The following is a 16,344-nucleotide window of genomic DNA, read 5'->3' on the forward strand; positions in this document are numbered from 1 at the left end:
GCATGCAGAAGGTCCCAGGTTCAATCCCCAGCATCGCCAGTTAAAGGGACCAGGCGAGTAGGTGAAAAGAAAGACCTCTGCCTGATACTGTGGAGAGCCGCTGCCAGTCTGTGTATATAGAGCCAGCGTGGTGTAGTGGTTAAGAGCGGTGGACTCTGATCTGGAGAACCGGGTTTGACTCCCCCGTTCCTCCACATGAGCAGCGGAGGCTGATCTAGAGAACCGGGTTTGATTCCCCTCTCCTCCACATGAGCGGGGGACTCTAATCTAGGTTGGTTTCCCCACTCCTACACATAAGGCCAGCTGGGTGAAATTGGGCTAGTCACAGCTCTCTCATCCCCACCTACCTCACAGGGTGTCTGTTGTGGGGAAGGGAAGGTGATTGTAAGCCAGTTTGATTCTCCTCAGAAGTTAAAGTCAGCATATAAAATCCAACTCTTCTCCCCCCCGCCACGACAGCCATTTTGTGGTCATGCCCACTACCCTATGGCAGAATTCCAAAAGTCCCCTCTGGCTCAAACAGGTTGGGAACCCTGGGCTCACAGTCTGCCTGGAGAAGGCCCCAGCGCCTTTGGGACATGCACATATGAGGGAGAAGCGACAATAGTTTTGGTTTGCAGAAGCTCTTTGAGGCCCCAACACTTGGGGAGGGCAGATTGCCCACCCCATATCACAGATGCTTCTTCAGCAGGGCCTAGTTGTGTCTGGCTTTGGGCTGGGGGTGGCACAAGGAGGCGAGTGTGACCCGTGCTAGTCTGAGCTGCCCTGCCATTGGGGTATGGGGATGAGGTTGGGATTGCCCCCCTGCCGCCCCTCCCCTGAGTGTGGGCCCCTGCTGACGCGCCACTGCCTCTTCCTTTCCTTCCCAGCATAATCGTTGAGCGATGGCCAATGAGAACCACGGCAGCTCCAGAGAGGACGCTGCTCTAACGAGCCACATCCCCGGCACCTCCCACCAGAACCAGCCGAGCTCCCCCAAACACGTCTGGCTGGTGCAGGATCTGCCAGGTAATGGTTGGGGGCCCGGCACCTGCAGGGGAGCAAGCGGCAGGTCCTCCTCCCCTCTCTGGTCCCTGACTCCCCTCTTCCACTCAGGCGAGCTGGTGCAGGCTGGCTGGGAGAAGTGCTGGAGCAAACGGGAGAGCCGCCCCTACTATTTCAACCGCTTCACCAACCAGTCGCTGTGGGAGATGCCGCTCCTGGGACAGCATGACGTCATTGTGAGTTCTTGGGGGACGGGGCGGCAGTGGTCCCGGTTCGGGGTGCTTCTTGCTGTGTTCTTTGGAGCATGTGGCTGGCAGCGTGGCTCGCAGATCCTGCCTGCAATGACTTCAGGAGGGGGGAGCCTAATGGTTCTTGCCTTGGGCTCTCCAGTCCGATCCTCTAGGTCTGAACGCAGCGCCGGTGCCTGCAGAAGCGGGGACTGGCGACGCCGCCACTACCGAAGGCAAGTTGCGGAAACGGAAGCTGTCGGAGGAGGTTCAGCCCAGTAGCAACAGTGTGAAGAAGCCCAAGGTAGGCCCCTGCCCTCCCCTGGCTTCTGCAGTGTTCCCCGGGCAGGCAGAAGCCCTCTGCAGAAACTGCTCTGAGTGGTGCCAGAACAAGCCATCTAAGCAGCATAGAGAGACTTGAGAGGAGCACCCAGCTATAAGTCAAAGGGAGGGTTGAGGACCAGCTGCTTGACTTCTTGGCAGGGTAGATTTGAAAATGAAGCGCCTGTTTGTGAGTGGAGCTGAACCCATAGAGTGGAGCTGAACCCGGGCTCTTCTGCGTGCCAAGCAGATGCTCGGCTGCTGAGCCACTGTCCTTCCCTAGGGAGTCTGGTTCGGCACGAGGCAGCTTCACGTGTGGGTGGGTCTTTCAAAACAGATAAAAGGAAGTATTTTTTCACACAACGCATAGTTAAATTGTGGAACTCCCTGCCTCAGGATGTGGTGATGGCTGTCAGCTTGGAGGGCTTTAAGAGGGGAGTGGACATATTCATGGAGGAGAGGGGTATTCATGGCTGTTAGTTAGAATGGATACTAGTCATGCTGCATACCTAGTCTCTCTAGTATCAGAGGAGCATGCCTATTATTTTGGGTGCGGTGGAACACAGGCAGGATGGTGCTGCTGCACTCGTCTTGTTAGTGGCTTCCTAGAGGCCCCTGGTTGGCCACTGTGTGAACAGACTGCTGGACTTGATGGGCCTGGGTCTGATCCAGCAGGGCCTTTCTTATGTTCTTATGTCTTGCTGTCGTCCAGTGCTGCCTGATGTGGTCTGGAGGCTGCTGCTGCGGAAAGACCTTCTGCCCTCCTGGCCGGGGCCTGCTTGCTGTCTTGACAGTGCCTCTAATGGAGAGGAGCATTGGAGCGGGAGGAGGTTCCCACTTGCCAAAGCTGATCCTCCTCTCGCCACCTCCCTTTCAGGTTGACGTACCTCCTGCTCAGCCCACTCCCAACTCCTCCAATACTCCTGGGACCCCTCTTTTGAAGATGTGGGGGGTCTCTCCAGATGACAAGCAGCAGGCAGCTCTTTTACGACCAACTGAGTGAGTCATGGGTTTTTTTTGGGAGGGAGGCAGGGCTTTGGGTTCTTCCCCTAAGCCTGGCTTTTTTGTGCCTGGCGACATCTCTCCCTCCCCCTGCAGGGTGTACTGGGACCTGGACATCCAGACGAATGCGGTGATCAAGCAGAGGCCCCCGTCCGAGGTGCTGCCCCCCCACCCGGAAGTGGAACTCCTCCGGTCCCAGCTGATGCTGAAGCTACGCCAGCATTACCGGGAGCTTTGCCAGCAGCGGGAAGGTAGCCACTTCTTCTCTCTGTCCCCAGCGTGCTTCCCACCTTCCTTGGGGTCGTTGCCGGGCTGTGGGTCTGGAAGGCGCCTCGGTGACCACCTTTTCCTTCTTCCTCAGGGATTGACCCCCCACGAGAGTCCTTCAACCGTTGGATGCTGGAGCGGAAGGTGGTGGACAAAGGGACGGACCCCCTGTTGCCGAGCGACTGTGACCCCGTGGTGTCTCCTTCCATGTTCAGAGAAATCATGAATGACATTCCGATCAGGTACTGTCAGAGGGTGGGGAGCGGTGACACCTCTCGGTCTGTGGGGGGGGGGGGCAGCAGGCCTCAGCAGCAGCCTTTCGCCATCTCTGCATGTCCCACAGGTTGTCCCGAATTAAGTTCCGGGAGGAAGCCAAGAAGCTGCTCTTCAAATACGCAGAGGCGGCAGAGAGGCTGATTGAATCCAGGTTGGAGCCTTAATGGTTGCTTAATTGTTAACTAGGACCGCCAGCGTGTTAAGATATTAAGCTAACTATTATGACACTGAAAATATTGGACTAACTAATAACATGTAATTGTTAACTAAATTATCTTATTAATTGTTGCCAAAATTAATTATGTTCAAACAAAACAAAAACTTGGAAATGTTTTATATGTCTAGAGTAAGTTCTTTTCCAGTGCTTCCCCCAAGTTTCTTGATGCTTCCATGGAAAGAACTGGACCCAAATTTTTGGAGAGTCTGTATATTCCCGATATGGAGGTTTGGGAATATCTAGTTTCTCAGAAAAGATTTGGGTCCATTGGACCCGAATCTGAATTTTGCCCACCCCCTTTTTTTTGCACACACCCCTGGCTGCCGCCACAGCCCAGGGTCATTGTGTGACCGAAGGTGGACTGCAGCAGCCATCGTGTGGCCTCTCCCATCACCATGTATCAGAATCCCAAAGGCGCCTGCCGGCCTGAAGTGTGGCGCACCGTGGCCAAGGCACCGCCGCCACTGGGCAGCCCTCCCACCCACCCCCCACACCTCAATCATGGCATTTTCTCATGAAATAAAAAAGCCAGAAACACCCAGTGGCTGTGGCGTGAAGCCGTGTTTCGCCCTGGCTGCAGGAGCGCCTCTCCGGACAGCAGGAAAGTGGTCAAGTGGAACGTGGCGGACACCTTCAGCTGGCTGCGGCGGGACCACTCGGCCTCCAAGGAAGACTACATGGTCGGTGAATGCCTCCCCCCCTCCGCTCTCCCGCAGTTGGGAGCCTGCCCAGGGGGGGCCCTTGGCTCAGGGCCACGGGGAGGGGTGTGTGAGCGCTTTTCCGTCCCTCCCCCCAGGACCGCCTGGAGCACCTCCGCAAGCAGTGTGGTCCTCACGTGTCTGCTGCCGCCAAGGACTCCGTGGAGGGCATTTGCAGCAAGATCTACCACATCTCGCTGGAGTACGTCAAGCGCATTCGAGAGAAGCACCTGGCCATCCTCGAGCACAACATATCTGGTAAATAAGTGCAAAGGATAGGGGGGCATTGGCTGGAACGGCATGCCCCCCCCCCGGTCCAGTCCAGCTGTGTTCCATTGGACCCACTGAGGCACGCCTCAAGGCTGTTGCTGGGTGGTGGGCCTTTATCTGTGGGTGCAGGTTGGCCTTCGCCTCCAGCCGTTCCGGCCTGCGTGTTTTGGAAGGGTGGTGCTGAATGCAAGGGGGGTTGATGTGCTCCCCCTCGTGTGCAGCGGAGGTGGAGACTCCGGAGGCGCAGGAGAGGCTGGTCTACTGCTTCCCGGCAAGACTGGCCGTCCCTTCCCCACCACTGCCGAGCGTGGAGATGCACGTGGAGAACAACGTGGTTTGCGTGCGTTACAAAGGGGAGATGGTGAAAATCAGCCGCAACTACTACAGCAAGTTGGTACGTTGGGGGAGGGGGAAGGAATAGGGCTCCTTTTGTTGCACTGTGGTTTCTCCTTCAAGCACTTGGGGGGGGGGGCTTTGGGGCAGTAAATGCCAAAGGGCAGGCTGTGCCCAGGGGGAGGGGCACGGCAGGTATTTCGTGGCAAAGCCCCACCCCTGCTGCTGCCAACTCTTGTTTGAGTTGTTTTTTAAAAAAAATTAAGGCCGCCCCTCCCCTCCCCTCCCCTACCAGGTCAGCCTCAGGGCAGCTTACAGTCCTTTAAAACCATTTCAACAAGCATAAAATTAACAGTTCCCATACGCGTAATAAAACCAGGCACCCCTAGGCTATAACAGCAGTAGATAATTTCATCACAACAATAACCAGTAAAGGGCAGGAAAGAAAGGAAAAGGTGGAGGCCGGCTAGATGGAAACCGTCACTGTCTTCAACCATATGCCTGGTGGAACAGCTCAGTTTTACAGGCCCTGCGGAACTGCTTCAAGTCCCGCAGGGCCCAAATCTTGCCAGGCATGGCATTCCCCCAGGCTGGGGCCAACGTTGAAAAGGCCCTGGTCGAGGACAGCCAGATCCTTCTTGGGCCAGGGATTGCCAGCAGATTTCCTCCAGCCAATTGAAATGCTCTTTGGGGGGGGGTGCTGCTTATTTATTTTGTTTATTCTCCACCTGTCTCCCCAGTGGGGGCCCAAAGTGACTAGCATCATTCTCTTCTCCTCCATTTTATCCTCACAACAACCCTGTGAGGTGGTCAGGCTGAGAGTGGTTGACTGGCCCAAGGTCACCCGGCAAGCATCTGTGGCAGGGCGGGGATTCGAACCTGGGTCTCCCAGACCCTAATCCAACCCTCTAACCGTTACACCACGCTGGCTTCTTCAGGGGTCCCTGCAGCAGCTTCCTTTTCCTTGCAGTGGCTGCTCTATCGATACAGTTGCATCGACGACCCCAGCTTTGAGCGTTTCCTGCCGAGGGTTTGGTGCCTTCTTCGCAGATACCAGGTAGTCTGGGGTTGTCGCTCTGGCCTCTGGCTGATACACCCTGGGTGGTGGGATCAGGGAAGGGAGAGTGGCTAAATCCCTCCACTGAGCCAAGTAGGGCCTTCCTCTCTCTCACTGCCCAGGTTGGGCGCTGGGCTCGCAGGTTCCCTCTGGGCGCCGCTTGCGGGCTGGGCTGCCTGCTTCGGCCAGGGGTCCTGAGGGCTGGTCCGTCTCTCCCTGCAGATGATGTTTGGTGTCGGGCTGTACGAAGGGACTGGCCTCCAGCGGGCGCTCCCCATGCACATCTTCGAAACCCTCCACAAGCTCTTTGGTGTCAGCTTCGAGTGTTTTGCCTCCCCCCTGAACTGCTACTTCAAGCAGTACTGCTCTGCCTTCCTGGACACAGACGGGTATTTTGGATCACGGGGGTGAGCGCTGCTTTATTTATTTATTTGTTTGTTTGTTTATTCATTCAATTTATAACCCGCCCTCCCCAGCCAAAGCCAGGCTCAGGGCGGCTAACTTCATTTAAATTACATCAACATACTTGAAAATAAAATTAACCATAAATCCTGAATTTAAAACTCTAAAACCCCCGATTAAAACTAAAGCCTGCAGATTGCGCCGAATTTAACCTCATGTTGCCAGAGACAGGCATCAGGTTACCCCTCAGCTAGTATAAATAATATAAGAGGAAGGGGGAAGGGGGATAGGAAGGCCAGCAAGATGACATTTGTGACTGTCCTCAACCGTAGGCCTGGCGGAATAGCTCATTCCTGCAGGCCCTGCGGAAATCTTTAAGGTCCCACAGGGCCCTGATGTCACCAGACAGAGCATTCTACCAGGCCGGCGCCAGGGCAGAAAAAGCCCTGGCTCTCGTCGAGGACAGCCGCACACTGTTAGGGCCAGGGTCCACCAGTAGATTGTTATCAGATGATTGTAGAGATCTTTGCGGGGTATAGCAGGAGAGGCACTCCCGAAGATACGAGGGTCCCAGGCCGTGTAAGGCTTTAAAGGTCAAAACTAACACTTTGAACCTGATCCAATACTCCAGCTGGAGCCTGTGCAGTTGGCGAATCGCTGGCTTTATGTGCTCTTGGAGCGAGATCCCTGTAAGGAGTCTCGCCACCACATTCTGTACCAGCTGGAGCCGCCAAATCAGTCTCGAGGGCAGCCCTACGTAGAGCGAGTTGTCCTTTAGGGAGCTGGGATGGGGGGGGGTGACTTTCTCTGCTTGGGAGAGAGTGGTGGTCTAGATCTTTGCTACGTCAGCGCGAGTGTAGTGGAAGTGGGAGTCAGCGTGGTGTAGTGGTTAAGAGCGGTGGTTTGGTGTGGTGGAGTGTGATCTGGAGAACAGGGTTTGATTCCCCACTCTTCCACGTGAGCGGCGGAGGCTTATCTGGTGAACTGGATTTGTTTCCCCACTCCTACACGCGAAGCCAGCTGGGTGACCTTGGGCTAGTCACAGCTCTCTTGGCCCCACCTGCCTCACAGGCTGTCTGTTGTGGGGAGAGGAAGGGAAGGTGATTGTAAGCCGGTTTGATTCTTCCTCAAGTGGTAGAGAAAGTCAGCATATAAAAACCAACTCTTCTTTTTCACTTGCCTTTTTGTTTGCTGTCAAGAGGCTTAGGGAAGAGGGACTTGAGAAGGGGCCTTTCTCTGGTGCCCCCCTTACTATCCTTACCCCCCCTCCTTCCCTTTCTTCAGTCCCTGCCTGGACTTCTTCCCCATCAGCGGCTCATTCGAGGCCAACCCTCCGTTCTGCGAGGAGCTGATGGATGCCATGGTGTCTCACTTTGAGGTACGGCTCCCGCCCCCGAGTGGCTTCCTGCCCCCTCCTCTCCTTGCTTGGATCTCCCCAGCCCACACTGGGAGGCCTGGTGGCTGGCCCTGGGTGAGGCTGCTTCTTCTCCTCTTGCCGTAGAAACTTCTGGAGACTTCCAGCGAGCCCCTGTCCTTCATTGTCTTCATCCCGGAGTGGCGGGACCCCTCAACACCATCCCTGATCCGCATGGAGCAGAGCAGGTTCAAGCGCCACCAGCTCATCCTGCCCGCCTTCGACCACGAGTACCGCAGCGGCTCCCAGCACGTGTGCAAAAAGTAAGCCCAGGTGTGCCAAGGGTGCCCCCGCCCTACTGCCAGGGGACGCCCTGTTCTTAGAAGGAAACGCCAACTTGTGGGTCTGTGGGAGCCTGCCTGCGCTCTCTGTCTTTCTGCTGGGCCCTTTGCGGCAGGGCCTCCTTTTGCCTGGCTCCTTTGGGTGCCTTCTTGAAAGACGGTCTAGGTAACACCCTCTCTTTTGTGCCCTACTGAGTGAGGGAAGAAGCAGGCCAGGAACGTCCTTGAACCCTCCCCAGAGCCAATGCCAACACGCTCTTCACAGACTCCAGAAGTACCAGGGTCTCTAAGGAGGGGCCGTGGCTCAGTGGTAGAGCGTCTGCTTGGCATGCAGAAGGTCCCAGGTTCAATCCCCGGCAGCAACTCCAGTTAAAGGGACTAGGCAAGCAGGTGATACAAAAGACCTCTGCCTGAGACCCTGGAGAGCTGCTGCTGGTCTGAGTAGACAATACTGACTTTAATGGACCCAGGGTCTGATTCAGCATAAGGCAGCTACCTGTGTTCATGTGTAAAATCTAAATGCAAGCTAGTCCAGGGTGGGCAAAATGCTGAGCAGTTTTAGGCTGTGTGTGAGGATCCTGCGGGTGGCACTGGCAGGGCATGTTGTGATGGTTCCGTTTTGGGGTGGGGTTGGGGTTAGAATGGACCAGTGCAGAAGGGGAAGGGTTTGGCTTCTTGGTTTAGATGCCAAAGCCACTGCTGCCCCGCCTTCCCTCCTGGAGGCCACTGGCTGGCACAGGGGGACAAACCCTTCCTCTGCTGCACTGGTCCGTCTTGCCCCCAGCAGTCCATCCTGACCTCTGCTCCCTGGCACACACACCCCATGCCAGAGAAGCCAGGGCCTGAGCTAAGGCGCTGTGCAGGCCCTCTAGCCAGTCTTGCCTGTTGGCTCAGAGAGGGGGGTGAAGCATGGGCATGGGTCTTGAGCCGCTTCCTTCTGCTGCAGGGAGGAGATGTACTACAAGGCAGTCCACAACACAGCCATCCTCTTCCTGCAAAACAACCCTGGTTTTGCCAAGTGGGAGCCCACCGCAGAGCGGCTGCAGGAGCTGGTCACAGCCTACAAGCACTCGGGACGGACCCTGGCCGCCTCGTCCGCGTCCTCCTCTGCCCCCGCTCCGGACAGCGACCGAGAGGCAGCGGTTCGGGGGCAGAGCGCCAGCCGCGAGACCACGCCCAATTAGCGGCCTGGCTGGAGGGACGGAGGCTGGTGGAGCTTCACCCCTCTGCCTCTCCCGTTCCGCAGGCCCTCGGTGGAGAAAGCCGTGCCCCCTGCCTGGGGGCGCACATGCCAGACCCAGGGCTGGTGCCTGCGACTCCCTCCCCGGAGGACAATTCGTGGCAGATGGTACGGACGGCAGCCTGAGTGAAGGGCCAGGTGGGCAGAGCGAGGCCCGAGAGGTCGGGGGGCCGAGGCCCAGCTCAGCACTGCAGCAGGAACATGGAACTTCTTTTGCCAGGGGGAGGGGGGCCCAACTGTGTCTCCTTCTCAGCTGTGCTCATAGTGTAAATATGTGTCAGTGTGACGACTCCGCTCCGCGCAGGCCATCCTGTTGCCTTTCTCTCGTTTTTCGCCCAGGCGTGTGCCAGTTGTGTGTGCTCACCGATGCCGCTGACTGTAAACCCGCAGAGCAAACGGGCTCCTTGGTGTGTGTACAGAGGTCTCGGCCGCCATTTTGTAGTTGTCATGATTTCTACCTGGAGCTCCAGCCTGTCTCGGAGGGGCCCTCTGGGATTTGTGTTGTTGTTTTTTTTAAGGATTTAATTTAACAGCACTAACCATTTTATTACTTCTATCAACAGAGCAAAGGAAAGTCTATTTTTGATTTCATTTCCTAGTTCTTAGGAACATTAAAAACCAGCATTACATTGCCTCCCAAGCCTCATGGCGTTTAATCCGCAGCTGGGGCCTGGGGCAGACTGGGGCTCAGCTTCAGAACTCAAATCTCTGGTGGGACATGAACTAGTTGGGTGGCCACGGGCGGCTGCCATGAATGAAAGAGAGGCCTTGGGGGGGGGGCAGAGATTTTCTGTGCGCGAGCTCAAGAAAGAGAAGCGAGAGACTTCTTCCTGTTTGTGGAGCAGGCCTGCGTATTGTTCCAGGGACCCTTTCCTTGCTTGCCTCTGGCCTCACTGCCTGCCATTGGGATGTGCAGTGGCGAGGGTGTGCTGGCCCACCAGGGCGGGGTGCTGCCGCAGCAGCGCAGTGCTATGAAGAGGCCTGTAGCGGGCAGGGCAACAGGCTGGGGTTTCTGAAGCCGAGGCTTCTACAGCTGGCAGCTGTACTAATTGGGAATGGGTGTAGTATACACAGTCCAGTAATAGTCCAAAGCTCAGCCAGGGTGAAAGGCAATCCATCATAGCAAGAGGCAGAGGCAAAGTCGAGCCGGTCCACGCAGGTTCGCAATGCGTTTCTTCCACGGCTTCTGCTGACTTAGCCCTCCTAAATACTTGCAGCGGTCTGGGGGAGGCAGCTTCTGTAAAGACTCAATCACTATCTCCATTGCGGTCCCGGTTCCTTCTTTGTTGCTCCAGCCTGGCCAAACACCGGCGTTGTTCTGCCAGGACCTAGCCCATTTTCCTCCGACGAGTCCCAGGAGACATCTGTTCCTCATGGTCTCCTGGCTCCCTTGGCAGCTTCCTCAATGTTCCTGGGTCGGCCGGCGTCTGGTTTTCCTTAGGCTGCTCTTTAGCCGGTGACTTTAAGATTTGTCGTGGCCATACATCACCATCAGCTGTTTTCTCTGTCAGTGTGGGTGGGAAGGAGGACTCTGACTGGTGACAGGGTCACAGCCCAGACTTTCGGGAATGCTCAGCTTGGTCCATCTCTCAGCCTGTGACAGCGCCCCCCTTGCCTACACACACCAAATCCTTCAGAGAGGACAGCAAACCTGTGGCGGCTGCTAAAAATGTTCTTGGTCTGTGTGGGCTGGAAGGCCCATGGGACACAAGCCCTTGGCCTGGGGGCTGCTGCTGCCTCAGCCTTCCTGCCCTTGGCAAGAGCGAAGCAGCCCTTTTGGAGGAATGTGAGAGTGAAGAGTCACCCGGAAGGTATTGATTTCTCTTCCTCCTCCTCCTCCTCCTCCCATAATACTAGAACACGGGGTCATCTGCTAAAGCTGGAGGGCGAGAGATTCAAAACAGATAAAAGGAAATATTTTTTCACACAACGCATAGTTAAATTGTGGAACTCCCTGCCCCAGGATGTGGTGATGGCTGCCAGCTTGGAGGGCTTTAAGAGGGGAGTGGACATATTCATGGTATTCATGGCTGTTAGTTAGAATGGATACTGGTCATGCTGCATACCTATTCTCTCTCGTATCAGAGGAGCATGCCTATTATTTTGGGTGCGGTGGAACACAGGCAGGATGGTGCTGCTGCAGTCGTCTTGTTTGTGGCTTCCTAAAGGCACCTGGTTGGCCACTGTGTGAACAGACTGCTGGACTTGATGGGCCTTGGTCTGATCCAGCAGGGCCTTTCTTATGTTCTTATGTTCCTCTCTTTCCTACCCTGCTAAAGAGCTTGTGGTGGCTGGTCTGTGGGGTGACTGGATGCGTCTAACCACCCTGAACCCAAAGGCACAGAGGGAGCCGCTCAGGGGCTTGAGACCGGGTCTGAGCACATGAAGCCATCCACAGTGTCCCACTGCCTCCCCGGCATCTCTTTTGTGCTTGTGGGCCCCACCCCCTCACCCCAATTTAGAACATAACGTTAAGTAGTTAAAGCAACCGCAGTCTACTGCCCTCTAGTGAGTATTTGCAAGAACCTAACTGCAGCAGGATGCAACCTTTAGCCACACGGACAGTTAATGGTGTGTAAATTTAGTTGATGTCCAGTGTGGGAGGGAACCACCCCTGAGCACAAGTATGCTGTAGTGCTTTAGGAGCACTGAAGAAACACAGGCTCTGGGCACTGATTTATTTACTTACTCCCTTTAAACCTCACCTTTCTCCCCAGTGGGGGCCCAAAGCAGTTTCTGTTTTATTCTCACAACATCCTTCTGAGGTAGGCCTGACAGTGTATGACAAGGTATACAACAGGCCAAAGGTCACCCAGGAAGTTTTCATCGCGGGGGGCTCTGCTCATACCTGGGCTCTGCCAGATCCTATTCCAACACTACAACCGCTACACCAGCTCTCCATGCGGGAATTCACTTCCAGAGCATCTTTGCCCTGTGTGTGTGTGTTAAGTGCTGTTAAGTCACTTCCGACTCATGGCGACCCTATGATGAAAGTCCTCCAAAATGTCCTATCTTTGACAGCCCTATCTTTGCCCTAACTTTACATAATCCCAACAGCTGCAATGACAGGGCAATGCCCCTTGCAATCAGATCAGATGCCACCGACTGGATTGGTAAATGTTTACAGGGGTGCATAGTGCCACTGGGGTGACCTTCTCCCACCCGCTTGATTGGCCAGAGCCGCAGTGCATAAAGTACAACCAAACACAGTGTTTGCCAAATGTATACCAGGTTGGGAAGGGGGTTACGTAGCCCTCATTAAAACAGTGGCAGCTTTCTGGCTCTGCAGGGGGCAATCGCTCAGAGGTGGGCTTTGTGCCTTAGGCAGGCCCCTGCTTCAGTCTTGAGGACAATGAGTCTGCCCATCCCCAGGGAAGATAAGGCTGAGTGAAGGTGGCTTTTTGTGTTCCTAAGACAGGAGCGGACTCTGGCTTTAACTCACAATTGTGCAGGCCCATTGCAAGCATTCATGGGAAAATGAGTTTTCCCATTATACGTGGGTACGGTGCAGCCATTACAGACTGTGAAAAGTAAGTAGCTTTAAAATTCTCCTGGAGGTGCATTTTTTGAGGTAGAGTCACACATTCACAGTGTAGCTTCACAGGATTCTCCTTGCGTGAACCCTGCAGTTTGGTAAAGTTTTGGACGGGGTCTGGTTGGGGTCGCCCCCTCCTCCATAGTGGAGTATGGTAAAGTTTATGATTCTCTATTGTTGCGGAAAAACGGGGGTTCGAGAAGGAGAGAGACCCGAGACTGTTAGTCGAGAAAACAGTTTTATTGCAGCTGCGGCTCAGCCCACATTAACAAGCACATTAAACAAGACAGCCCCAATTGTACTGGGGCAACAACTTTTATCCTCGCTCCAAGTTAAGACGTGGCACTTCAACATTCAGTGCCTGCATAGCTTATCTGGTAGTTTCACAGAGTCAGGAGCACAGGCTTCACCCGGTTTCCTTATAATTCACCATGACTTTTCCCCTACTGTCTCAACACATGAAGCTGTCTTATACTAAATCAGACCTTCCCCCTGCTGTCTCACTATGGAGGAGTGGGGGCGACCCCTTCCAGATCCCATAAAATCTGACCTCTTCACCAAAAATTTGGGTCCATGCAAGGAGAGTCCCTTGAAGCTACCCTGAAGATTTGGGAACTCTACCTCCAAAAATGCCTCCCCCAGAGCTCATTACAAAAATTCCCATAGGGAAAAGCCTGGGGGTTGGCTGTCAGGCTTTGGCTTTATTCCCGGTTTTTTGGTATCCGGTGAAATCAAAACATGAATATTGCCGAAACGGGCAATTATTTGGGATTATTTTTGGGATTATTATTAATTTTGGAATTAATTTGGGATTATTTTTGGTTCGGGTTTATTGATATGCACAACCCTAGCTGAGGGACTTGGGAATGTTTAGTCCGGATGAGAGGAGGTTGAGGGGGGACATGATTGCTGTCTTTTAAGTATTGGAGGGGCTGCCACTTAGGAGGAGGGCAGGGAGCTAGCTGTTCCTGTTGGCAGCAGAGGAGAGGAGTCGCAATAATGGGTTTAAATTGTGGGTGGAAAGGTACCAGCCGGATATTAGGGAAAAATCTTTTACAGTAAGATTTTGGCAGTGGAGCCAGCCCCCTAGGGCGGTGGGTGAGCTCCCCCTTCACCTGCAGTCTTCAAGCCGCGGCTGGTCAAGCACTTGTCAGGGATGCTCTAGGCTGATTCTGCACTGAGCAGCAGGGGGGCTGGACTAGATCAGGGCTTCTTAAATAATTTCCACTTGCAACCCCTTTTTGCCCGGGAAACCTTGACGCGACCCTGGGTATTTAGGAATATAAAATAGGTATACAAATCAAACATTCACTGATAATAAATCAAAGAATTTTATTTTAAAACAATTCTTTGGTATGCATGTAACTTTACCATTTACTGTTGCCAAATTTTTCGTGACCCCCGCATTGTTACGCGACCCCATATGGGGCCCTCCCGCGTGGCCGCGCCTGGACCCAGCCCGCTTGCTTGCTTGCGCGCACGTCGGGGGGGAGGGAGGGAGGGGGGCTGGCGGCCCAGGGTCTCCAGCCCCCCACCCCCGCAGAGAGCCTGGGGAGGAGGGGCTGCGGCGCTCTCCGGGGCTGGCGGCACGGCCCGCCCCGTCCGTGCCCGGCGCCAGGCGCGGCTGCGGGGGCGACGGCGGCTTCTCCGCGCCCCGGTCCAGCTCCGCCGGCTGGGTTGTGGCGGCAGCGGCGGCGGCGGCGGCAGGCTGGGCGGCCCTCTCCCCGGCAGCCAGGTAGGAGCCCCTCTCCGGGCGGGGCGGGCGGGGGTCCCGCCCTCGGGAAGCGCCGCTGCACAGCTGTGCCCGGGGGCTGCCGGCGGGGGCCGGGGGGCAGGAGACCCCCCCCCACTATGCACAGCCTCTGTGACATCAGCTGAATGAGCCCCCCCCCCATAAGTCAGCCGGGCCAAGACCCGCATGGCGCTGGACCTCTGTCTCAGCACAACCTCCAAGGCCCCGATCCGGGCGAGCAGAGCCCCCCCCCCCCGAAGCAGGCGGGGGCGATGGGAGGCCGGGCGAGCAGAACGGCGGGGGCTGGGTTCCCTTTCCTGGCATCGCTTGGCTCTCCTTTCCCTACCGCGGTGCCCAGCAGGGTCTCCGTGGCACGTGAAGGGCCAAGGAGAGAGAGGGCAGGATGCCAGGCACAGAGCATGCCGCAGGTGCTTGTCGACGTGAGCCGTGCCCAGCGGTGCACGCCGGGGTTGGGCATCAGCCCTGGCCACCCCAGCACGTTTGCCTCCTCTTTGCTCCAAGGGGCATGGCCGGCGGGCACAGGAGTCGGGCAGAACGCAGCCGCCTAAGCTCTCTTTCCTTCTTCTGCAGCCAGACGCCCCCTCACCATCTGGGCCGCCATGTCCCTCTGCAGGGGCAGGCTGGGGGGGTCGCCCCCGCCCCAGGCCCTGGCCGCTCACGAGACCGAGTGCAAGATCTGCTATGAGCCCTTCGACAGCCACACCCGGCGGCCCAAGCTGCTGACCTGCCAGCACCGGATGTGTGCCAGGTGTCTGCACAAGATGGCAGACCCGGGGGAGTCTCCCGGGAGCCTACGCTGCCCCTTCTGCCGCCGGGAGACGCTCCTGCCCGACAAGGAGGTCAGCCGGCTGCAGGACGACGGGCGAGTGCTGGCCTTGCTGAGCGGCCGGGAGCGGGCACGCAGGCCAGGGCGCCCGCCTCTCTCCCCGGAGGTGCTGCTGTGCCCCAGCATCCTGGAGCCCTTTGGGGAGGGCAAGCACAGCTCCTCCGACTGCCTGGTCATCACCCTCCTGGAGATGCCCGAGGACCTGGCGGCGCCCGAGGGCGTGGGGCTCCTGGACGTCATGCGGCTCTATCGCCCGCCCAGCTTGGCTTCGCTGCCCTGCCATGCCCCCCTGGCCAAGTGCCCGGCTTTCAGCGCCTGCCCTGCCCTGCCCCGCTTCCTCATGGGCGTCCTCTGCCTGGTCTACTTCAGCTCCCTGCCCTTGGGCGTCTACCTCCTCCTGGTCGAGCGCCTCAGCCTGGGCATCGTTTTGGTGAGCCTCGTGCCCGCCACTCTCATCCTCTGCATCTTCTACAGCCTCTGCCAGTGTTTGCGCCATGAAATCTTCGATTTCCCTTCTTGAACCGCCTGGCCTGCCCAACTTGGGCTGGCATCCTTGACTCCTGGGCCCAGAGCTTCCCGCCCCAGTGGTCCAGGGGCCCTCTTGCCCACTCCTGGCCCTGGCACCGGGGCCCCACTGTGGCCTGCCCCAGCCTCGCTCACTCTCCTCCATCCGCTCCTCAGTGGAGCAGCTTTGAGCGGCGCCGCTTCCAGCACTCACAGCTCGGGCCTAGATGCCAGCTGACTGAAGCAGCAGAAGTCAACCCACATGCCGAAAAAAGGAGTCTGTTGCATTGCCTGTGAAGAAGGGATCTGTGACAACCGTGCGGCAGCCATTGATACATGAGGGTCCAGCAGCATGGAGATTTGCCACTGTAAAAATGTACCTTACTTTGCAATTGAGAGCTGGTGGGTTCAGCGTTCGCCGCTCCCCTCCCTGCACAAATAACAAGACCCACCCAATTCAGTTCACATGCGTAAAGCCAAAATATTCAAGTGTTCTTTGACAGGATGACCCCAAACCTTGTACAGTTGGTATCGATTCAGTCTCAGCAGCACCCCCAAACTACCAAAAGAACTAAATGGAACCTTCATGTACAATGCCAGTGTACCTCTGAAGCCCGGCCCAAAGGAAGACCCCCTCACCTTCATGCCAGGCCTGGGGGCTGCCTGGAAGCATCCGGCTCACCTGTGCTGGAAACAGAATGATGCCTTTGGTGGCCCTGGGTTGGATCCAGCAGGAC

At 56.4% G+C, this 16,344-nt stretch overlaps 2 protein-coding genes across 2 annotated transcripts; both read left to right on the forward strand.

Annotated features, from left to right (window-relative positions):
* Positions 1 to 871: 871 nt before the first annotated feature.
* On the forward strand, positions 872 to 8,933 carry PCIF1 (phosphorylated CTD interacting factor 1). The gene is made up of 15 exons (XM_056844161.1): positions 872 to 1,008; positions 1,096 to 1,220; positions 1,375 to 1,515; positions 2,410 to 2,531; positions 2,631 to 2,785; positions 2,896 to 3,043; positions 3,145 to 3,228; positions 3,875 to 3,974; positions 4,091 to 4,250; positions 4,484 to 4,656; positions 5,566 to 5,652; positions 5,875 to 6,059; positions 7,339 to 7,432; positions 7,556 to 7,731; positions 8,696 to 8,933. Exons 1-15 carry the CDS (start codon positions 885 to 887, stop codon positions 8,931 to 8,933), a joined length of 2,112 nt encoding a protein of 703 aa, XP_056700139.1. The 5' UTR covers positions 872 to 884.
* Positions 8,934 to 14,876: 5,943 nt separating this feature from the next.
* Positions 14,877 to 15,623, forward strand: LOC130472743 (E3 ubiquitin-protein ligase RNF182-like). The gene has a single exon (XM_056844160.1). It carries the CDS (start codon positions 14,877 to 14,879, stop codon positions 15,621 to 15,623), a length of 747 nt encoding a protein of 248 aa, XP_056700138.1.
* Positions 15,624 to 16,344: the final 721 nt, after the last annotated feature.

Source organism: Euleptes europaea, chromosome 2 (genome assembly GCF_029931775.1).
Source record: "Euleptes europaea isolate rEulEur1 chromosome 2, rEulEur1.hap1, whole genome shotgun sequence".
Taxonomy (NCBI): domain Eukaryota; kingdom Metazoa; phylum Chordata; class Lepidosauria; order Squamata; family Sphaerodactylidae; genus Euleptes; species Euleptes europaea.

Coding starts and splice junctions, on each gene's coding strand:
- PCIF1 (XM_056844161.1), top strand. CDS start 885: ATGGCCAATGAGAACCACGGCAGCTCCAGAGAGGACGCTGCTCTAACG. Junction 4,251..4,483: donor CCTCGAGCACAACATATCTG/GTAAATAAGTGC, acceptor CCTCGTGTGCAG/CGGAGGTGGAGACTCCGGAG. Junction 7,732..8,695: donor TCCCAGCACGTGTGCAAAAA/GTAAGCCCAGGT, acceptor CTTCTGCTGCAG/GGAGGAGATGTACTACAAGG.
- LOC130472743 (XM_056844160.1), top strand. CDS start 14,877: ATGTCCCTCTGCAGGGGCAGGCTGGGGGGGTCGCCCCCGCCCCAGGCC.